At 38.1% G+C, this 19,298-nt stretch overlaps 3 protein-coding genes across 5 annotated transcripts; 2 read left to right on the top strand and 1 right to left on the bottom strand.

Moving 5' to 3' along the window:
• The first annotated feature begins 4,140 nt into the window (after nt 1-4,140).
• On the top strand, nt 4,141-6,111 carry LOC117625157 (receptor like protein 29-like). Its single transcript, XM_034356759.1, has one exon. The coding sequence runs from the start codon at nt 4,604-4,606 to the stop codon at nt 6,017-6,019; it is 1,416 nt and encodes a 471-aa protein (XP_034212650.1). The 5' UTR covers nt 4,141-4,603; the 3' UTR covers nt 6,020-6,111.
• Nucleotides 6,112-7,337: 1,226 nt separating this feature from the next.
• On the top strand, nt 7,338-11,281 carry LOC117625720 ((S)-2-hydroxy-acid oxidase GLO1). Of its 3 annotated transcripts, XM_034357257.1 has the most exons (13): nt 7,338-7,755; nt 8,409-8,486; nt 8,596-8,769; nt 8,913-9,037; nt 9,208-9,254; nt 9,424-9,501; nt 9,638-9,762; nt 9,894-9,960; nt 10,065-10,127; nt 10,213-10,282; nt 10,392-10,492; nt 10,751-10,855; nt 10,968-11,257. In XM_034357257.1, the coding sequence occupies exons 3-13, from the start codon at nt 8,633-8,635 to the stop codon at nt 11,151-11,153; spliced, it is 1,104 nt and encodes a 367-aa protein (XP_034213148.1). In that variant the 5' UTR covers nt 7,338-7,755; nt 8,409-8,486; nt 8,596-8,632; the 3' UTR covers nt 11,154-11,257. The 3 variants fall into 3 exon arrangements, with proteins under 3 accessions (XP_034213148.1, XP_034213146.1, XP_034213149.1); XM_034357255.1 differs by lacking the exon at nt 8,409-8,486 and having other exon boundaries at nt 7,340-7,755; XM_034357258.1 differs by lacking the exons at nt 7,338-7,755; nt 8,409-8,486 and having other exon boundaries at nt 8,658-8,773; nt 10,968-11,281.
• A 2,050-nt stretch (nt 11,282-13,331) lies between these two features.
• On the bottom strand, nt 13,332-14,434 carry LOC117624933 (protein TIFY 5B). Its single transcript, XM_034356466.1, has 2 exons — nt 14,207-14,434; nt 13,332-13,742 (listed from the first exon to the last, which is right to left on the bottom strand). Exons 1-2 carry the CDS (start codon nt 14,372-14,374, stop codon nt 13,536-13,538), a joined length of 375 nt encoding a protein of 124 aa, XP_034212357.1. The 5' UTR covers nt 14,375-14,434; the 3' UTR covers nt 13,332-13,535.
• Between the last annotated feature and the right edge of the window lie 4,864 nt (nt 14,435-19,298).

Raw genomic sequence — 19,298 nt, 5'->3', positions numbered from 1 at the left:
AGAAGAACCCAAAAGTTCATGGAAAACGCAAATTTGTATAAATATGTAAGTGCACACATATCAAAGGTTTGGCTTGCCTAAAATGGGCGATTGATCAGCCTATTGAGGGTAGGTCGTCGAGTTTTATTGTGGCATCAAAATGACCCATCACTGGACACTGATCGCTTCTGCTGCCATTATAAAGGAGGAGATTAAATAATTTGACTCTGGCTTGCTTGAAACTAGAATTTCCAATTTACCGTTGAAAAAAGAAATGGTCTAGGTGATTTGAAAAACAAACAGAAGAAGGGTCAAGCGTTCGTAGTTTATAAAAATGGGCGTTTTGGTTTGTTTCATTTGGGTTCTTCTCAAGCTCATTCAAAGAGCTACGTGAAATTAGGAGACATTTCAATTTTGTTCTATTATTTCACAGGAAGGGATGGTTCTTCATTCATTTAATTGATAGAAGTGTAACTAGAAAAAATGATCTCTCTATAACTTTGTAATGTATGAATTATAACCACACCACACGGGTTTTATTGATTCACATGTTATAAACGATATAGTTGATAGTATATTATATATTAACAAACAGGTATACACATATTATAATATAAGAGCTCGTTTGTTACACAAGACTGTCTCGGTATGAACTATACTTAAGTACTATCATGGATTGACTTGGCTTGAACTAAGCTATTTAGAGTAATGCTATTTAGACACACAAGATTGACCACATTTGCTAACCACCTTATGTGGCAGCTGATGTGGTCATGCCATGTCAATTAATGAATATTGCTATGTATATTTTATTTTATTTATTTCCTCTTTTTAATAATTATTAAAAAAATAAAAATAAAAGTGAAATTTTAAAAAAAGTCCCTGGACTTGTCTACTGCTCCCTTCTTCCTCTATCAAATCTACCTATCCCTTTCCTTCATATTTGCTGAGATTTGGAGTTTTCTCAATAAAAAAGAAATTAAAAAACCCTGCGTCTCTACGTTTCTTCTCCTGCACTCCCTTTGTCCATCAAATCGACCCTTCCCATATCCTCCATTATTGTTCCACTGTGAAAGGAATTAACTACACTAAAAATTGAGTATGTACCTCAACCTTCAACCCGTTTGTGAAATAGGCTTTCGGAGATTAATTGACAAGTAAACCTCTCCATTCTTCAACCTTCCCAAATTGTTCTTACTAGCAGTAGCCCAGGGACGCTAATTTCTTTTTTTATTAAAAAACTCCAACTCCCACAACAACAATAGAGGATGAGGATGGATATATTTGGAGGAGGAAGGGAGGGCATGAGAGAGACAGAGTAGAGAACGACGTGAGGCTACAGATGTTAGGGGTTTTTTTTTTGTTGGTTTTTATTGAGAAAACTCCAAATCTCAGCAACAATGGAGGATGAGGATGGAGGAAAAATGGGAGCGTTAGAGATGAAGAGTCCAGGGACGCTTAGGGTTTTTTAATTTTTAATTTCACTTTTAATTTCTGTTTTTTGTACTTATTAAAAAAAAGAAATAAAAACAAAATCTACATGACACTATTCATTAATTGACATGGCATGACCACATCAGCTGCCACATAAGGTGGTCAGCAAATGTGGTCAATCTTGTGTGTCTAAATAGCATTACTTTTATTGAACCCAAAATTCCATCAACAACAAAACCACTGGATATCTGCAAGGGAAGCGAGAGTTCCCCAGCACCATCCTCTCTTCTCTCTCTCTCTCTCTCTCTCTCTCTCTCTCTCTCCCATTCTCAACAACAAAACACACACACACACACACACAATTTTGGTTCTTCCATTTCCATGGCAATTTGAGGTTCATCGAGGCATTGCAAGCACTAGCACGAGCCCGTTGAGTCCCCTCCTTTCGCACGAGATTCACTAACACCTTCTAAGGAGGTGTTTCTGTTGGCGAGTCCTTACTTAGTTAGGATTTTGGTTCCTTATTTCATTAGAATTTTGGTTACTTACCAATTATTATTTAGTCATATTGTAATAGAGATTTACTTCCTATTGTAATTTAAATATATTTCCTATTTTATTTAGGGTTAACACATCTTTGTACTTGTATAAATACCTCCATATTGGATAAGAATAATAATGTGAGCATATACGAGCATATCTGAATATTTGCCCTACTTTATTTGACATAATATCAGAGTCTGGTTGCTAATCCTTGAAATCCTTTGACAAATGGAGAGTCGTTGGCGTTCCTCATTCCTAACCCATCATGGGTCTTCACCTTGCTATAAATCCCCATTTCTCCTTTCCTTAATAATCAACATATATTTCTTCTGCCTTAGTCATAGCCGTACCTTTCTGCAATTTTACCATTGTCTCTATCCTTACCGTGTTTATGTTGAGTTATTACCTTCCTTTTTCTCTACCTATGCTTGCTGCTGCTTTTTTTCTCTTACTTTTCATCTCTCTATGAGCTTGCTTTCTGTTAAAATCAGATTGAGCCCATGTTAGTTTCAGTCTCTTGCGCTCACAGTCGAGCCTCTCTTTTAAATGTATACCATATGGGCAACACGACCCTTGACCATTGATGGCCTGATCTCTTTCCTTCATGAGCCTCATCACCGATCACTGAGCCATCTCAAACCTCCGCAAGCCTCGTCACCGCTCGCCGAGCCTTCTCCTAGTTGGCATTTGTCTCTCTGTTTATTTGGGTGTTACTTTCTTCAAATCTCGACTCTATACATCGTCGGATTTGAGGGGGAGTGACACCTCTGCTAATCTATTCCTTTGCAATTCAGCTACCTATCTATCATGGTTGATTGTCCGTGCTTGTTTCTCAAGTACCATTGATCATATGGCTTTATCGACCCTTTCTCTTCAGGGGGAGAGGGAGAGTGAAGAGAAGTTGTCTATGTTGTTGCTGCTGCCACAGTTGTGTGTTCTGCCTTATCTACTGCCATGCTCACAGGGTTTCTATGTTCTGCCTTACCTATTGCGGTGCTCACAGGACTTCTATGTTCTGCCTTATTTGTTGCCGTGCTAACAGGGTTTTTATGTTATGCCTTACCAATTGTCGTGCTCACAAGACTTCTGTGTTCTGCCTTATCTACTACCGTGCTCACAGGATTTCTGTGTTCTGTCTTATCTAATACTGTGCTAACAGGGTTTCTGTGTTCTGTCTTACTTATTGCTGTGCTCACAAGGTTCTGTGTTTTGCCTTACCTATTGCCGTGCTCACAGGGTTTCTGTGTTGTACTATGTGCCCTATTTTTTAGGGTTTGCTCTTGTGTTTCCGTTGCGAACTTTGCTTTAGTTTGTCACTTGTTTCACTCATGGTTGACTAAAAGACTTTCTCTACAATTGGTGCTTTTCAAGTATGGTGTTCTGTGACTCGCTTGTCAAGTTGGGCATGCGAAATATCTTTGCCCAACTTGAGGGGGAGTGTTGGCGAGTCCTTACTTAGTTAGGATTTTAGTTCCTTATTTCATTAGAATTTTGGTTACTTACCAATTATTATTTAGTCCTATTGTAATAGAGATTTACTTCCTATTGTAATTTAGATATATTTCCTATTTTATTTAGGATTAACACATCTTTGTACTTGTATAAATACCTTCATATTGGAGAAGAATAATAACAGTCATGATCTCTTGAACTACAGGGGTCCAAGAGATTTGTGGTCACTCACCGTTGGATGTAAATTCAACGGTTCACTCACTCTTGCACTCATTTTAAGAAACTTTTTTGAACCATTAGATTAATATCCAACGGTGGGTGACCATAATTTCTTGGACTCCTATGGTCCAAGAGATCGGGACTGAGAATAATAATATGAGCATATACGAGCATATCTGAATATTTGTGGGCCCCGCGTTAGTAATCCCTGCTTAGAACTAGAAGTTGGTGAACCAAACATCGGCCTAATTTTAATCTAATCCAATCCATGCTTGGAAGGTGTACCAAACAAGGCCTAAGTGGATTAGTTATACGTCGATCACTCCCACCTTAAAAATTACTCCAAATTTAATTATCTTATTCAGCGTACATACATTATGCATAACAAAATTTATCACTAAATATGTCTAATTAGAATCTTACCTAAAATGACAATACTTGTACAACACACACATCGATTCCCACGCATGCAAATTCCCAATGGTATAAGGAGAGAAGAAGAGAGAGACGTCAGTCACATGTGTACCTGTGTATATCTGAAAAGCATGAAAGGCCTTGATCTATCGGCTTCTTACTGAGATATGAGATAGATAGATTGATAGATGGCTAGATAGAGAAGAGCTCTTAAGTCCCATCAATGTTTTACAAATCCTTCTTTGAAAATACCCATCGATCATGACCCTTCTGACATCTTCTACTTCTAGTAACTGTTTTCGGCCAATGTGGGAAGCAAAGGCGACAACTTTTTTATATTTCACAGCAGCCTTGGCACTGGCAGGCACAGCCACTAAGATCATGACCCTGAATAGCGATAATTTGATGCCACACTCTACTTTCTGTCATCAATGCCATTGATCAAGAAAAAGAGTAAAGCAACAGTCTCTTGGTTGGTTCTGATTAAAGCTACATTTTCCTTTGCTTTCTCTTGTTCACTTGTGGGGTTTGGCTTGTTTTGTTTCTACTTTGCTCCCCTCTCATGGCTTCTTTCCCTCTTTTCTTTGTTGGGTTCCTTGTTTTGGCCGGTGAGGTGGTGTTAGGACAGCAAAGCTCAGATGGGTTTCAAATAGAGATGGGGAAGGAGGAGCTTTCGGGGCTTTTTGAAGTTTTAGGTGCCCTTCTAGGAGACTCCAGCTGGGCCCAAGAACACCCACAACCATGTGATGAGACTCCATGGCCTGGTGTTCAATGTGAGATTGGTGATGAAAACCCTCCAATGTTTCATGTCACAAAGATTCACATTGGTCCTGATATTCTAACCCCTGCTTGCAAATCCTCCGCTACCCTATCAGTGTCCCTGCTCAAACTACCTTACTTGAAAACACTTTCCATTTTCAATTGCTTTTTGACATCACCAGTCACTCTTTCTCCAACTCTACTTGGTGCACTGTCTTCCTTGGAACACCTAGCCCTTGTGTCCAATCCAGCCCTCTCAGGAGAACTTCCCCCAAGTTTAGCCAAAATTTCCAACTTAAGGGTCCTGAGCCTGTCACAGAACAATCTACTAGGCAAGATCCCTGGGAACATTGGTGGGATGGTCAGCTTAGAGCAACTTGACCTAAGTTACAACAATTTAAGTGGTCAAATACCAGTAGAAATTGGAGGGTTGAGGACTTTGAGCATTTTGGATTTAAGTTGGAATGTTCTAGAAGGTCAGGTGCCTGGCTCTGTTGGTCAGCTTCAGCTCATCCAAAAGATTGATTTAAGTTCAAATAGATTTACAGGGAGCATGCCTCCAGATACAGGGAAGCTCAACAAGTTGGTGTTGCTTGATCTGAGCCATAACTTGATAAATGGGCCAATCCCTGAAACCCTTTCAGGTTTGGAGCAATTACAGTACTTGGTAGCTGATAACAACCCAATCAACACAGAAATTCCTCAGTTTGTAGGGAAGCTCATGAAGCTCAAATCACTGAGCTTTTCAGGATGCGGTTTGACTGGTCCATTGCCCAACTTTCTATCTTCCTTGAAAAATCTCACTGCTCTTTCTCTGGACAACAATAGCCTTACTGGGACAGTTCCTCCAGATTTAGGGACTCTTCCAAGTTTAAATCAGCTAAATTTGAGCAACAATCAGCTAAGTGGAGATCTATCACTTCCAGAGGAGTTCATTGAGAGGCTTGGGAAGAGGTTGGATGTAAGAGGAAATAATGGTCTATGTACAAGCAATCCACTTTACAAGAAGAAGAGCATTTCTACTAATCTGATAACCCCTCTTTGTTTGAATGCAAGTGGACCAAGAGATTGCAAAACCTTGGCTGGTGAACACCCAAATGAGTCTGACAGAATGAAGCCATGTAGTCAGTACCCTGTTCAGAAAAGTTCAGGTTCTTCATGGTCATATGAACTGAATTCATGTAGTTTTGTTGTATGCTTCTTGTATCTCATGTTGTAAACGACACTTTTTTTTTTCTTTCTATTTGAAGGCAATTTGAGGAACTGATTTTCTTTTGAATTTCATGAGTCCGTTCGGACATTTGGCATCAACAGAATTCAACCAAGTTTTTGATTTAATGATTAGCATTACATTAGCAATGGTTTAAATATTGATCCTTCGGGAAAGTTTAAAGGAAAGTTGAGACACCTGACGTTTTCAACTTACAAGGTAATTTGAAGAACTTGAATAAGAACCAAGGTTTTGCAATGTAGGTTTGACGATCATAACATAATCAGTTGCTGAATTGGACTTGCAGTGTTGCAGTGTTTTATTTGTTAACCCAAAAAAGTTTCAGTCTTTCAGAGACTTTGGCTTTTAATGGAGTTCTGGTAGTGGTATCTAGTATCAAAAGCTGATGATCAGTCTTAACTCTCAGGTCTTATCGATGAGTGTGTTGTCCATATTTTTACAGTCTTTTTACAAAGGAAGCAAAGGCGTGGGATCTAGCAATGAAGGGCCTGCGTGGTAAAGACAAAGAAGGAGATTCTAGTTTCAAATATTTTTCTTTTTTAAATTAAAGAAATCACAAACATCAGTCGATTCATCAACAGATTGTTCATAAGAAGTGAGCTTCATCAATTTGCAATCAGAAACACAAGTTGCTGAAACCTGAAAGAGCAGTTTGAATTTTTTCATGGCAATATTCAAATTAATTATTGTTATTTTTAAACTCTGTCCTATGGTTTTCTTTCATGCATGACGCTTAAGATTTTAGAGGGACAGACTCTCAAAGAGACGGGTCAACGACTCACTACTAGCAACACCGATATTGTCATCAATATTATTAGTACATGAATAACATCATCCAAATGTTTTATACTGTCCAAAAGCATATATTCCCTTACGTGGCACCTTGTGTCTTATATATAGCAAGGCAACTTGCATGCATCAAATGAATAAATAAGAACAAGAGGAAAAGGAAACAAAATAATTCAGTACATGCACCTCATATGGGCCCACAAAAAAGGTAACATTGGAAGTATTTAGAATGATTTGAGTTAAAGAATGTAAACCTCTAATTTAATAACCTTAAAAGATAGTACCATTAACACAGTAACAGTCCTTGTCATGCATTACGGAATTATGTATTTCCACATCAGTTTCCATCCAAAAGATTTTTAAAAATCTAATATACATTTTTAATTTTTATTTTTGAGCATTCACATCAAGGATGAAGATTCACATGTTCATGTGACCTATGTACTTTCAGAGCAGGACAGCAGCATCATTCACATTCACATTCACATGTTCATGTCACCTATTTCTGATTTTAAAGAAGAAAAAAATTATGCTTGTGCTGTATTCTAATTATTATTTTGACTAATATATTACCCACAAAATTGTTTTCCCCTTGTGTATATATGGAACGAGCATGCAGCAATGATAGTCAACCAAATGGTCTCAGCAAAAGTCTCACATTTCCAAGAAACAGATTGGTTTCAATTTGCTCACCTTTAAAAACCAATCCAATCCACTCACATTATTATTTTTCTTATCTGATGATGCTTACCTCTTTTGTCTTCACCCATCATTCTTTAATACTTTTCTCCAATCACTGTCTTTCTTTGTTTGTAGAATTGTATCAGTATCACTGCGGGAGTTGTCGTTCTCTCTTTTTTCTTTGCAATCAAGGTTATCTCCAGCTCCTCTCTGTTTCTTCCCTTCATTCTCTCTAAGTGGAGGAAAGCCAAAAGGTTTGTTCTTTGCTTCACAATTCATGCAGCTTTCATCTTCTTGAATTTGTGGTTACACAATTTGATTCTGTGTTTAGATTAAATGATTGAATTTCGATATGGGTTTGATCAAAATCATGTATGTTACTGTGAAAATGAAGTCTTGTTTTGTTCCTCTTATATCAAATCGGATACATTTCTTTCTTTTTTGCTAATCAAATTGGCATTTTTCCCATTTCTTTCTTGTTTGAGTATTTTCTCTTTGTTATTTTCAATCCCATATTGTAATTTGTGTTTGCTATTTTGGAATATAATGAGATTTGTTCAAGCTTAATTCTGATATTATTAAGTGGGCCTAATTACACGTTTAATTTACATAAGTAGCCCATAACTCATGAGTTTGATCGTAAAAACTCAATTGAAGATGGCCAAATAATGTATTGAGAGAGTAGGGCTCACATACCCTGCAGTCAAAATCAAAGAAAGTTGGAAACTTGGAAGCCACCGCTTTCATGGTTGGACTCGTGTGAGACTTGAAAGCCCTTTTACATGGTTTGTTTGTTGCCTTCCGCATGAGTTTTGCAGAAACAACCAAATGAAGATGCATCCAAGTGTGTATATCTCTAGGCCCAATTAGGCAGTGGGGCTGTTTTCTAATTCTCTTTTAGTACCAGGTTGCTTTTGCTGATTCATAGCTTCTTCTATTACTATGCACCTAGAACTTAGGATTGCGTTTTGGGCACACAAACCATGTAAGTCTTGATCAGAATTTTTATTCTCACTTATTTCACTGTCTCAATTAACATCACATAAGATTCACTTGATTTTCAAATTCCAATTACTTATTTGAATTTGTTTCAGATTAGTGAGAGGATAGTTTAAGCATATAGTTGCAGAGATGGAGATAACCAATGTTTCTGAGTATGAGGCAATTGCAAAGCAGAAATTGCCAAAGATGGTCTATGACTACTATGCATCTGGTGCAGAGGATCAGTGGACTCTCAAGGAGAACCAACATGCATTTTCCAGGATTTTGTAAGCTCTTCTCTTGCTAATTGATAATCATCTCAAAAAGTAGTTTTCTTTTTCTTGGTATTTTGGGCTAGATTTCATTGTACTTTTCCATTGAAGCTCTTTACTCAAGTTGTACTTTTGCTGTTTTGTTTCTGATGGAATAGGTTCCGGCCTCGTGTTCTTATAGATGTAAGTAAGATAGACTTGAGAACAACTGTGTTGGGTTTCAATATTTCAATGCCCATCATGATTGCTCCTACCGCCATGCAGAAGATGGCTCATCCTGAAGGTATAAGCCCCTTTTATTTGTACTTTTCTGTGACATACTACTTTATGTAAGTTGGATAAAAATATTTAAACAACAATTGGAATACATTCAAAGCTCCTTATAGTTTTTATTTGTCAAGTTTTTCCTATAAAGCAGAGATGGCTAAATGTAATTTTGTAATTCTCAATCAGGAGAGTATGCAACGGCAAGAGCAGCAGCCGCGGCTGACACAATTATGGTTTGGCTTGGCACCATATTGTTATATCATCTAATATTGAATTATGTTTTCCTATCACAGTTTGTTTAAGTGTTGCCTTTGAGGTGCAAGCCAATTAGTGGATAGCTTTGTTCTTTGGCTTTCATAATAGCTGTATAAGTAACTCATATATGCATATTGGTTGTTATAGACACTGTCTTCTTGGGCTACTTCCAGTGTCAAAGAGGTTGCATCAACAGGACCTGGCATTCGCTTTTTCCAACTCTATGTGAGTTTCAAATTCATCCCTCACTATTTTCTGTTACTTTCCTGTTTCGCTTTGGCTAAATTATATATTTCCTTTCAAGGTTCTCATTTGTTTTGTTTTGTTAACTCTATCCATGATTGTTGTGCTTCTTGTTAAGGTGTACAAAGACAGGAGTGTGGTCACACAGCTTGTCAGAAGAGCTGAGAGGGCTGGTTTCAAGGCCATAGTTCTTACTGTGGACACTCCAAGGCTTGGGCGCAGGGAGGCTGATATCAAGAACAGGTGAGCATTCATTCAAGAATATTATTTGGAAATAAAGAAAAACAGTTATTACAAAGATGTTAGGTTGTTTCAAAACGCAGCAGAATCCTTAGGCTTTTATGTATCTTTTATAATTTCATTGTATGTAACAGATTTGTTTTGCCGCCAAATTTGACATTGAAAAACTTTGAGGATTTGGATCTCGGAAAGATGGATAAGGTGGGTGACTTATATGACTTTAAATATCAGACAAATAATTTACTGTATAGGTAACTTCATTTTATATTATCCATTCCTTGACCATTTTGGTGATGAAATTCTAGACCAATGATTCTGGACTTGCATCATATGTTGCTGGACAAGTCGACCAGTCTCTCAGCTGGAAGGTAAAGATGGTTGCTTCAATATAAGATAATTCAAACAAGAAATCTGAATTAATAATTCAAATGATTCTCTTGGCCACATGCACAGGATGTGAAATGGCTTCAGACAATCACCAAATTACCAATTCTTGTAAAGGGTGTAATTACTGCTGAGGATGGTAAGTAACCATATCCCTGAGTCAACATTCCAATACAAAACTAACTTCCCTGCTTTATCTGTTATCGAAAATTTATGGCCAACTCACGATATATCTGCTAACAATGCAGCACGACTAGCGGTACAATATGGAGCTGCAGGAATTGTCGTCTCCAATCATGGAGCTCGCCAGCTTGATTATGTCCCTGCAACTATTATGGCTTTGGAAGAGGTACATTTGCTTCATTCATAAATCTGATTTTATCGATTCGTTTAACACTGATATTAGTGTCCTGAAGTTGTTGAATGACTTATAAAGTTACGGAGGAGTATTATCCTCTTCAACAGTTTATATTCATGAAACTCTAGCCACTCTAAATCCCAAGTAGTTCCCTTATATTTATTCTTTATTTTGCCCTTATTTGGAACACTTCTAGGACTATATCTTTGGTGTATTTTTAGATTATGACTTTGTTGAGATGGCTTATAGGTCGTCAAAGCTGCACAGGGCCGAATTCCTGTGTTTTTGGATGGTGGAGTGAGGAGAGGAACTGATGTTTTTAAGGCTCTGGCTCTTGGGGCATCTGGTGTATTTGTGAGTAAAACATATGTCACTTAACACATACATCAGAAATAGGATCCATTTTGTTGCCTGCCTATGATTTACATAGTAAAGCAATGGATTTGAAACAATGCCTATATTTCAGATTGGTAGACCAGTGGTGTTCTCATTAGCTGCTGATGGTGAGGCTGGTGTAAGGAAAGTACTTCAAATGCTTCATGATGAGTTTGAGCTAACAATGGCGTTAAGTGGATGTCGTTCGCTGAAGGAGATCACCCGCGACCATGTTGTGACTGAATGGGATCATCCTCGGATTGCTCCCAGATTATAATTGCATTGAACTGTCAAAATTTTCCTGTCTTGAACCCTCATGGTTCAGAAATTATATATTTGAGAACTCAACTTCTATATTGGGAATCAATGGTGTTCAATAAATAGCTTCTACTTAGTTCACTTGAAGTGAAAATTGACTTAACAGCCCTACACTAATTAATTTGTTGCGGACAAAACAGCTTAACAGTATCAGCACTAAAAGCCTCATGGCTAGTTCACCTCACTGTCCCTACAGTAAAAAAAAAAACCATAGCTTCTTGCAAAGATTCCTAACCACAGTTCGGCAGAACATAAAAAAGAAACTCCCCTTCTGCTGCTGCACCAAACACCACTTGCTTGGACAGCCAGGCTATGGAAAAAGAAAAGATAGACTAGGTAGGTAGGTAGGCTGCTGAAAGGTTTTATATAAGTTTGTCATGAGTGGAGCCAAAATATTGGACCAGAAAAGTTTTGGAAATTGAGGAAAGCATAAATGGGAGGTGGTGGAGAGAAATCCAATTTCCAATTTGTTGTGTCATATCACCTCATTCTCATTAGCCGTTAACCACAAAAGATGAAGACCAATAAAGACATTTAAAACGTTTCATCGATCTCTTCAAAATCATGGGCAGAACAGCAAACTTGATTTGCACAAAAGTTTTCAACAATTTGACGTGAAATACTGTGACAAGAAATTGCAACCACTTTTGTTCTCTTGTTTTAAAGTTTTCTCGGTCAAGAAAATTACAAACCCTTTCAAATTATGATGGTGTCATTTCCAGCTTCGTGATGCTGAATGATGGCGCCAGGCAACAAATTTATTCCCTTTGCGGTTTTATACACTGTTTTTTGCATAATTTTCAACCCCATTGCCATTGCCACTGCCATTGCTGTTGCCATGTAACTTAAGGGAACCTTCCAATTTGTGTCCCACGAAGTGCAATTTTCCAAACAGAAGTTGGAAAAGCAGACAACGTGGTTCTCATAAGTTTGTCGTAACTTAGCTATGAGTGAAAACATAAATATCTTTCCAGGAAATTGCCATGCAATTTCGCATGACAGACACCTATTTCCAATAATTATAGCTCCAACACCATTTTCCAATTTTCCGTGGCTTTAATTATAATTCAATTTAACCTTTATTGGTTAGTTTTATGTGAAAACCCAAGTTCCGATAAGTCTAAACACTTCACTAAGTCAAATTAAGGGATTTGACCTCAAGTGGTTAGCGGTATTTTCTTATTTACTTGAAGTCCTGCATTCGAATCTCCACAATTACAGTTAACTACATGTGTATCTATATTATGATTAAATTAGCTGGGAGGGTTCTTTTTTCAATCTCTTTTTGCCCATTTGTTAGGTCAGAGTGTCTAATACTTAAGTAATTGGCCACCTAGAGCATAAATATAGTGATATGAATTTCATATAAAAACTCCAAGGCTACGTACCTAGCTAGATCAATTGTTCTCCCGTCACTCCCATTCTCTTGAATCAGAAATTAGTTCGAGAAAGCTATGAATACAGAAAGATCCCAATCAGAAATTGATTCTCCTGAATCATGTTAATTACTTTGGCTAAATTTACTAATTAGGAATGGGAGAAGTCATGAATCGAGGAATTTAGTCAAGGTATTGGATCAACTACTCCCCCTAGTTGATCCCATTCCCCATTTTGAGGATATTCGATTACGGATTTTAAGGTGTAATCCACATAATTTTTTATTCCTAAAGTGTTAGTAAACATGGGGAAGTCAAGATTAGAATCATTCTAATACGTTCATACAAGAGAAGCATGAATTGGAATCATTCCAATACCCATTCCTGATAAGTAAACATGTCAGTATAAGTTTTGCCCAAAATAAGTGGTCTATCATTCAAGCTTTATACACCTCCACAATTAACTTGCTAATTAATTTTTGTGATTTGAACCGCAATTTGTTGAGAGTGTTCGCTGACCAAGCTTAATTAGCATTGATAAAAGAAGATTGTTTATTGCATGCACAAATCATGAAGAATTTTCTGAGATCTGTTCATAGAAGTTTGTGCTCTCTTTTTTGCCAAAATTTATGTAATTTTCATAGATCTGTTCATCTCATCATCATCCCCATTAAAAAAAAAAAAAAAAATTCGTGTCATAATCCGGTAGCAAAATAAAACCACATGTGACAAGAAGATCTTAAATCAATCAAGACATAATATATCATCAGGATTTTTTTGGCTTTAAATATATGGATGAACATGATTTGAAGCGATTAATGTACAAGAAGGCTAATATATCATCATTTCGTTAAGGATTCCTAGCTAGATACTGTCTACAAATCTCCCATATCGCTTCGATTAACAAACAAAAAAAACAAAAAAATGCAACCAAATTTGCAATTAATCAATCGAAAAATGGGTTTCTAGTGATGGTATGGAGATGTTGCTTGAACCCTATGCTTCCTCTTCTGCAAAAACCTCTGGAGTGATCTCTTCATAGACATGCCAGCAACAGGGCTACACAGTGGAGACATCACAGTTGGTGAAGATAGTTCTGATCCACTTGGAGTAAATGGACTCTTTACCCTTTCCTCCATTTCTCTGTTTGCAAGAAAAAGGATGCTTCTAGCCTGCAAAACATTTCATTAGCATAATTGGTTAGAGGATTAATGAGAAACTTTCAAATTAACGTTGCAACCTCCAAGTAATTCAACTTTTAAAATGTACTAATATTTAAGTTAGGTCAAATCTGTGGGTTTTTTTGGGTCAAAACCCAAGTACATGTCTATATTTTCAATTTCTATGATTCTAATGATGAACAAATATCTTCCGTGAAATTTTGAGTCAACACACGATATTGGCAGGCCACCATCTTGTCGGCAGGCAGCCACACATCTCTACAGTTCTTCATGCCTAACATATCTACACAACATGCTAAAAAATGCTAATATTTCATTTAATCTATACTTAATTTCCCTAACAGACGTGAATTAGGCCATTTGATTCGTTCGCTAAAATTTGTCCGGCCGACACCAAAACGAAAGAAAAAAAGAAAGCAAGAAGAAAAACTCTTAAAACAGATGAGATGACATACCTGAAGCTCTGTAACATCACGAGCGCACATCGCTCCATTATAAAAAATAGTCATCATCTGCTGCTGCTTTTGCTGCTGTTCTTCGTGTTGTTCTTGCTCTTGTTGTTTTTTATGGGTTTCATAAGAAGGATGAAGAAGCTGAAGCTCCAGGTTGCAGTTTCTCCTCATTCTGATTTCTTTATAAAAGATGATGAAGAAGATGGAGGAGCGAGTGAGTTTTTAGTGTTATCAAATGAGACTTGTATTTATATATCTCGTGTGTGGCTGTGGGAAATAAAAAAGTGTTTCAAGGGCCCCACATAAACGTGACTTCGGGCTAAAAACTAAACACCTATCAAACACGTAACGCACGCACGTTTAATTTAAAACCAAAAGGGGAGGCCAGTTGCACTAGCGGCGGACGAGGATGGATGAGGAGGAGCTACCCATTTTCATTTCACGCACGTGAAAAACAATTTTTTCAACTTCTTTCTATTTTAACGTTTTTTTTTTCTTCATTCAATTATGCCCTCCAAAAACGGTACAGCTATCCATAGGTGCTGCTTCCTCCTTTATTTTCCTTGTGCCGTTCTTTTTTCTTCATTGTTTGGAATTTTCGACTGCTATCATATTCAGTCACGTGCCTTTTAGTCGGCAGACTGACCACCAATTTCTTCATCATCGACCTCAACTTGTACTTTTTTATTTATTTATAATGAATTGTTTTGGTATTTGTATTTGTGCGTCGGTATACAACAAGGAATACGTGCCAATAGAAAGAGAACAAATTAAATGTGTAAATACCAAAACTGGGAGGGGACGTTGAATTTGGTTTCTGTGGCTGCTTGTCGGATTGGTCACTTCTTGAAAGTTGAACCACACACAAACTTTGTATCAATTTATCTATTTATGGATGAAGGAAGGGTTAGATAAATTCAACATGGTGCAAAAAGGAATTCTTGTGTTTGACCCAGAATTTGGGTTTCTTTTTACCGTAAACATAATTTCTTCTCATCATTTAATAATGCCTTACTTTGAAGAATTAGTTAAAAACCATAATCAATTATCGACGGGGTCTAATTCAGTGAAAAAAAATCTTGATTTATAAACCACCAGTTATTTAAAGTTTGAATCCTCAGAGCCTCTTGATAATGTGCATATGTAAAAAACCTCCCTCACCCTTGTATTCAAAAACCTTAAGAGATTGTTGATGCGAAAAAGTGGTTCGGCACGTGTTTCGCTCAACTTAGTGATATTATGTCTTCGGAAGGGAATAACCTTTCGGAAGATTAAGTTCCTGCAAAAGGACACGTTCGGAAAGACCTTGGGATACCGGTGTGGTACCGGCCGAAGGCTCTCCGATGTTTAAGTAAGTACGGTTTTAGTAAATATTAGATTACAGATCAAGCGGTAGCGTACCGTTGGTTTCTCTCCCTCCCTGTTGAGGATAGGGGTCTTTTTATATAGGTATTGGGAGGCGTGCACTATGCTCATATTTCCGATGTGGGACTGTAGAAGCGGATTGCGAGCATGACACGTGTCCTGTTGCAAAAGAGCCAAAATGTATGGCTTCGGCAGGACACATGCCGAAGGGTCATTGTGAAAAATATTGATTCTATCCACGTGTCTGGCGGTAACAGGTAGTTTATTTCCGGTATAAACAGTAGTCCCCCAAGTTCTCTTCCGAAGGTCCTTCGGAAGGGAATTTAGTTCTCCATAGCAGTTCGAAGGTGCCCTGCCGTTCGGTAAGCTCGTTTGGGGGAAGGGAAGGATGCTTGTGTTGATCCCTTCGGGAATCATCGTTCGGAAGATACTCCCCTGAGACCCGAAGGGTCGTCGATGCTGAGAGGTGTGAGGGCAGAGAGACGCTTCGTCTTCCGTGCCTGGCGTACAAAGACGCTTCGTCTTCCGTGCCTGGCGTGCAATCAACATCTCCATCCACCGGGCGACACGTGGCTAGCAAAGCTACTCCTGGCGGTCGCATTTATGAGCCGTTTGGTTTCCCGAGGCGTACCGTTGCAGTCTTCTCCCTATAAATAGAGGTTGCTCCGGACGTAGAGCTCACTTTACAATTGTGAGTTGACGCGAGAGCTCTGTGCGGCGATTTCCGAAGAGAGTGAACGGCAATCCAGGCGATTTTCACATAAGTTCTCAGCATTCAAGGTGATTTTCGAAGTCTCCATTCGGCCCTCAAATTTCCCACACTACTCAAGGTAAGATACCGTTCGGTACTCCCAAAATGTTTTCTCTTTATTTCTGTACGTCTTCTCATGGCATAGGCTAGCCGAACGGTAGATAGGATTTTCTTTCGGTAGTCTAGTGGCCATAGGTAGCGACGTAGGCATCGGAATGGTAGTTTATGACACCCATCACTAAGCATGGGACTTCTGAAGGCACCCAAGGATGCTGAACGCTCAAAAAGAATGTTATTCATAGCCATCAGCCATTATGAGCAAAAGCTTCACAAGAGCCAAGGTCTTACACGGCTACCATACAACAAGCATTACCAAACTCACGTGGGATTTGCCTTTTACAAAGTCCCACCAAACCTGCCTATTTGCTTGCCGAACGGCAAGACAGTGGACAGTGAGTAACCATGCTTGATGCCAATTCTCCATCAAATTCAGAAATCAGAGAACATGCTTGCTTGCTGCTTATTCACGGGATACTGAACGGCACCCACTTACTCTATCACACTAAGAGAGGTGCATGCGATCTATATGGATTCAGTGGCTTACTCAAATTATACCGAACGGTAATTTGAGTGCAGCCTTTTAATGGCCACCCAAAATTACCAAGCGGCAATGGCAGAAAAGTCTACTCACAGCTCAAGTGCTGTAACAAACGGCACCATCCACACCACACTACTTGGAAGAAGACTAAGGTGTTGCCCAGTCAGTGCATTGAAAATTACAAGTCCTCAACCAAGAAGTACCTCTTTACTTGAGAACTTAGGGGACTTCTGTTTATACCATATCTCACCAAGCAACTAGAAGCAACTCTAGGCAAGGCAAAGAGTCCCACATTGGAATATTACAAGATGTGTAGACTCCTCTTCATCTATAAAAGGAGACCACTCTCTACTAAGAAAGGGATCATTGGGTTGCGCTTGATCTTTAGTCAAGGGCTTCTCCCTTCTTACCTTTATATTTGGGTCCAACCCCATGTACAAATGTAAATACACATTGTTATAATAATGAGAATATACTTCTCCGTGGACGTAGCCCATTCATTAAAGGTGAACCACGTATATCTTGTCTTCTGTATATTTATCGCTTGCCTAAATCTTCACACACATGCTGAAGGTCGTCACCTTCACCTATCATCCATTATACATTATCACTAAGTTGAGCTCAAAAGTACTGAACCACTTTTTTGCATTAACAGAGATGATGATATTATTTGCTTTGTACACCCGATGATTCTTTGCTCGCTTTTCAAAACCCTCCCACGTCAATATCTAGACACAGATTACGCCCATGATGCCCAAAATTTACTCCAACAAAAAAAGAATACCTCTTTTTATACTTTTTATTCTCCTTCTTTATTTCTGCTATTGATTAAAATAAAATAAAAACATTCTCTTCATCACCATAAAGATGAAAAGTAGTGCTGTTTTACTGAAACGACGTGATTATTATCCACTTTTTTGGTGCTTAAGAAACTAATTAGATGAAAAAGCAAAACTGTGGTCACCACCAATTATTCGTACAAAAGTTTTTTAGTTATTAGAATTTCTGTATGATATGACAACTAAAATAACAATTACATCATGTGCATCACACTATCCCACCACCTCACATCAATAGACACAACGTCTACGGCATATGATAGTTTTCCACTCAATGCGATTTAACATACCTCTCACATGATTCACCACATCAACATTTGTAAGCCAATTCTTTTCTTTAAGGAAAACATTTTTTCCATTTCCAAGTCTTTTTTTTTTTCTCCCTTAAATCACGATAATGTGAGTTTTTGAAAAACTTCCCTTTCAATATTATGTGTCGATATTGTCTTATTATTTCGATGATAAACATAGTCAGATAAATTATCAATATTATGTCGATATTGTACATGTATAATAACGTTATTTGAAAACTTTTTAGCAAGAAAAGTGGTATTATGAGCATTGCTAGATACTCTCACCAAATAAATCTGTGTACCGCACATGTATTTATAACATGTAAATAACATAATGATACACAACTAACACATCTTTAATGAATAAACTAAATCACATTTTCCATGCATCTTCAAAAGTTGGAGATGTTTTTCCGTGAACCAAACATGCCCATTGGGCAGTGGAGAGGTGCGGCGGTCCATACTTTCTATTAATTCGGTGGCCGTCAAACATTGAGTCCTTCCCCTTACTTCAAGTTGAAGTTAATCTTGTTTCTGGCCCGCCTGACCTGAGAAAAAGGGCAACTTCATTTTCTAATTTTCATGCACGTGATCAATACCCCTCTCCAAAGAAATCCAGCGGTGCTGAGCCGTGACTAGCCAAAAACGTCGTCGGCTGGTGCGTGGGTTTATTTATTGGTTGCCAACTTGCCGTGCGCCACCCTTTTACACCATAAAATTAATAGATTGCAGCTCCGCATCAAGTCAATCACGAGGCATAGTGATACGTGGTGTTATTAGTCCATGTATCATATATGAGTGGATGACATATTAATATGTCATGCACTTGAGTATCGTAATACACGAGTTATAGCATGAGTGAATTGTTAGATGCACGTAATAGTGCGATGCCGACCCGATAAAATTTCTCGATGATGTACACATTATTACTTTAAGTTGTTGCAACTGAACACCACACAGATTTCCCAAGAAAATTGTGGAAACTTTCTTTCATTCTTAATTTTATAAAATTTGAATCGATTAAATGGGACAACATATCCAAAATTACAATTATTTTTTTCTTAAAAATAACCATGGCCAATTAGAGCACTTCCGGCAGTGCTTTTTTTTTTTTTAGGGCAAAAGGCAACTCGAGCTTGGAAGAAGCCCCCCAATAAGGAAAGTTAGCTTGGGCAAGAATGAACCCCAGTTACCCAGGTCAANCCAAAAGCAAGAATTACTTGAACTGTTGCATTGCATGGGGCGCTGT

The sequence above is a fragment of the Prunus dulcis genome, chromosome 4 (genome assembly GCF_902201215.1).
Source record: "Prunus dulcis chromosome 4, ALMONDv2, whole genome shotgun sequence".
Taxonomy (NCBI): domain Eukaryota; kingdom Viridiplantae; phylum Streptophyta; class Magnoliopsida; order Rosales; family Rosaceae; genus Prunus; species Prunus dulcis.
Note: the sequence above shows the minus strand (reverse complement) of the source record. Positions and strands in the feature narration are given on the sequence as shown.

Coding starts and splice junctions, on each gene's coding strand:
- LOC117625157 (XM_034356759.1), top strand. CDS start 4,604: ATGGCTTCTTTCCCTCTTTTCTTTGTTGGGTTCCTTGTTTTGGCCGGT.
- LOC117625720 (XM_034357257.1), top strand. CDS start 8,633: ATGGAGATAACCAATGTTTCTGAGTATGAGGCAATTGCAAAGCAGAAA. Junction 10,283..10,391: donor TGTAATTACTGCTGAGGATG/GTAAGTAACCAT, acceptor CTAACAATGCAG/CACGACTAGCGGTACAATAT. Junction 10,493..10,750: donor CTATTATGGCTTTGGAAGAG/GTACATTTGCTT, acceptor GATGGCTTATAG/GTCGTCAAAGCTGCACAGGG.
- LOC117624933 (XM_034356466.1), bottom strand. CDS start 14,374: ATGAGGAGAAACTGCAACCTGGAGCTTCAGCTTCTTCATCCTTCTTAT. Junction 13,743..14,206: donor GTGATGTTACAGAGCTTCAG/GTATGTCATCTC, acceptor AATGTTTTGCAG/GCTAGAAGCATCCTTTTTCT.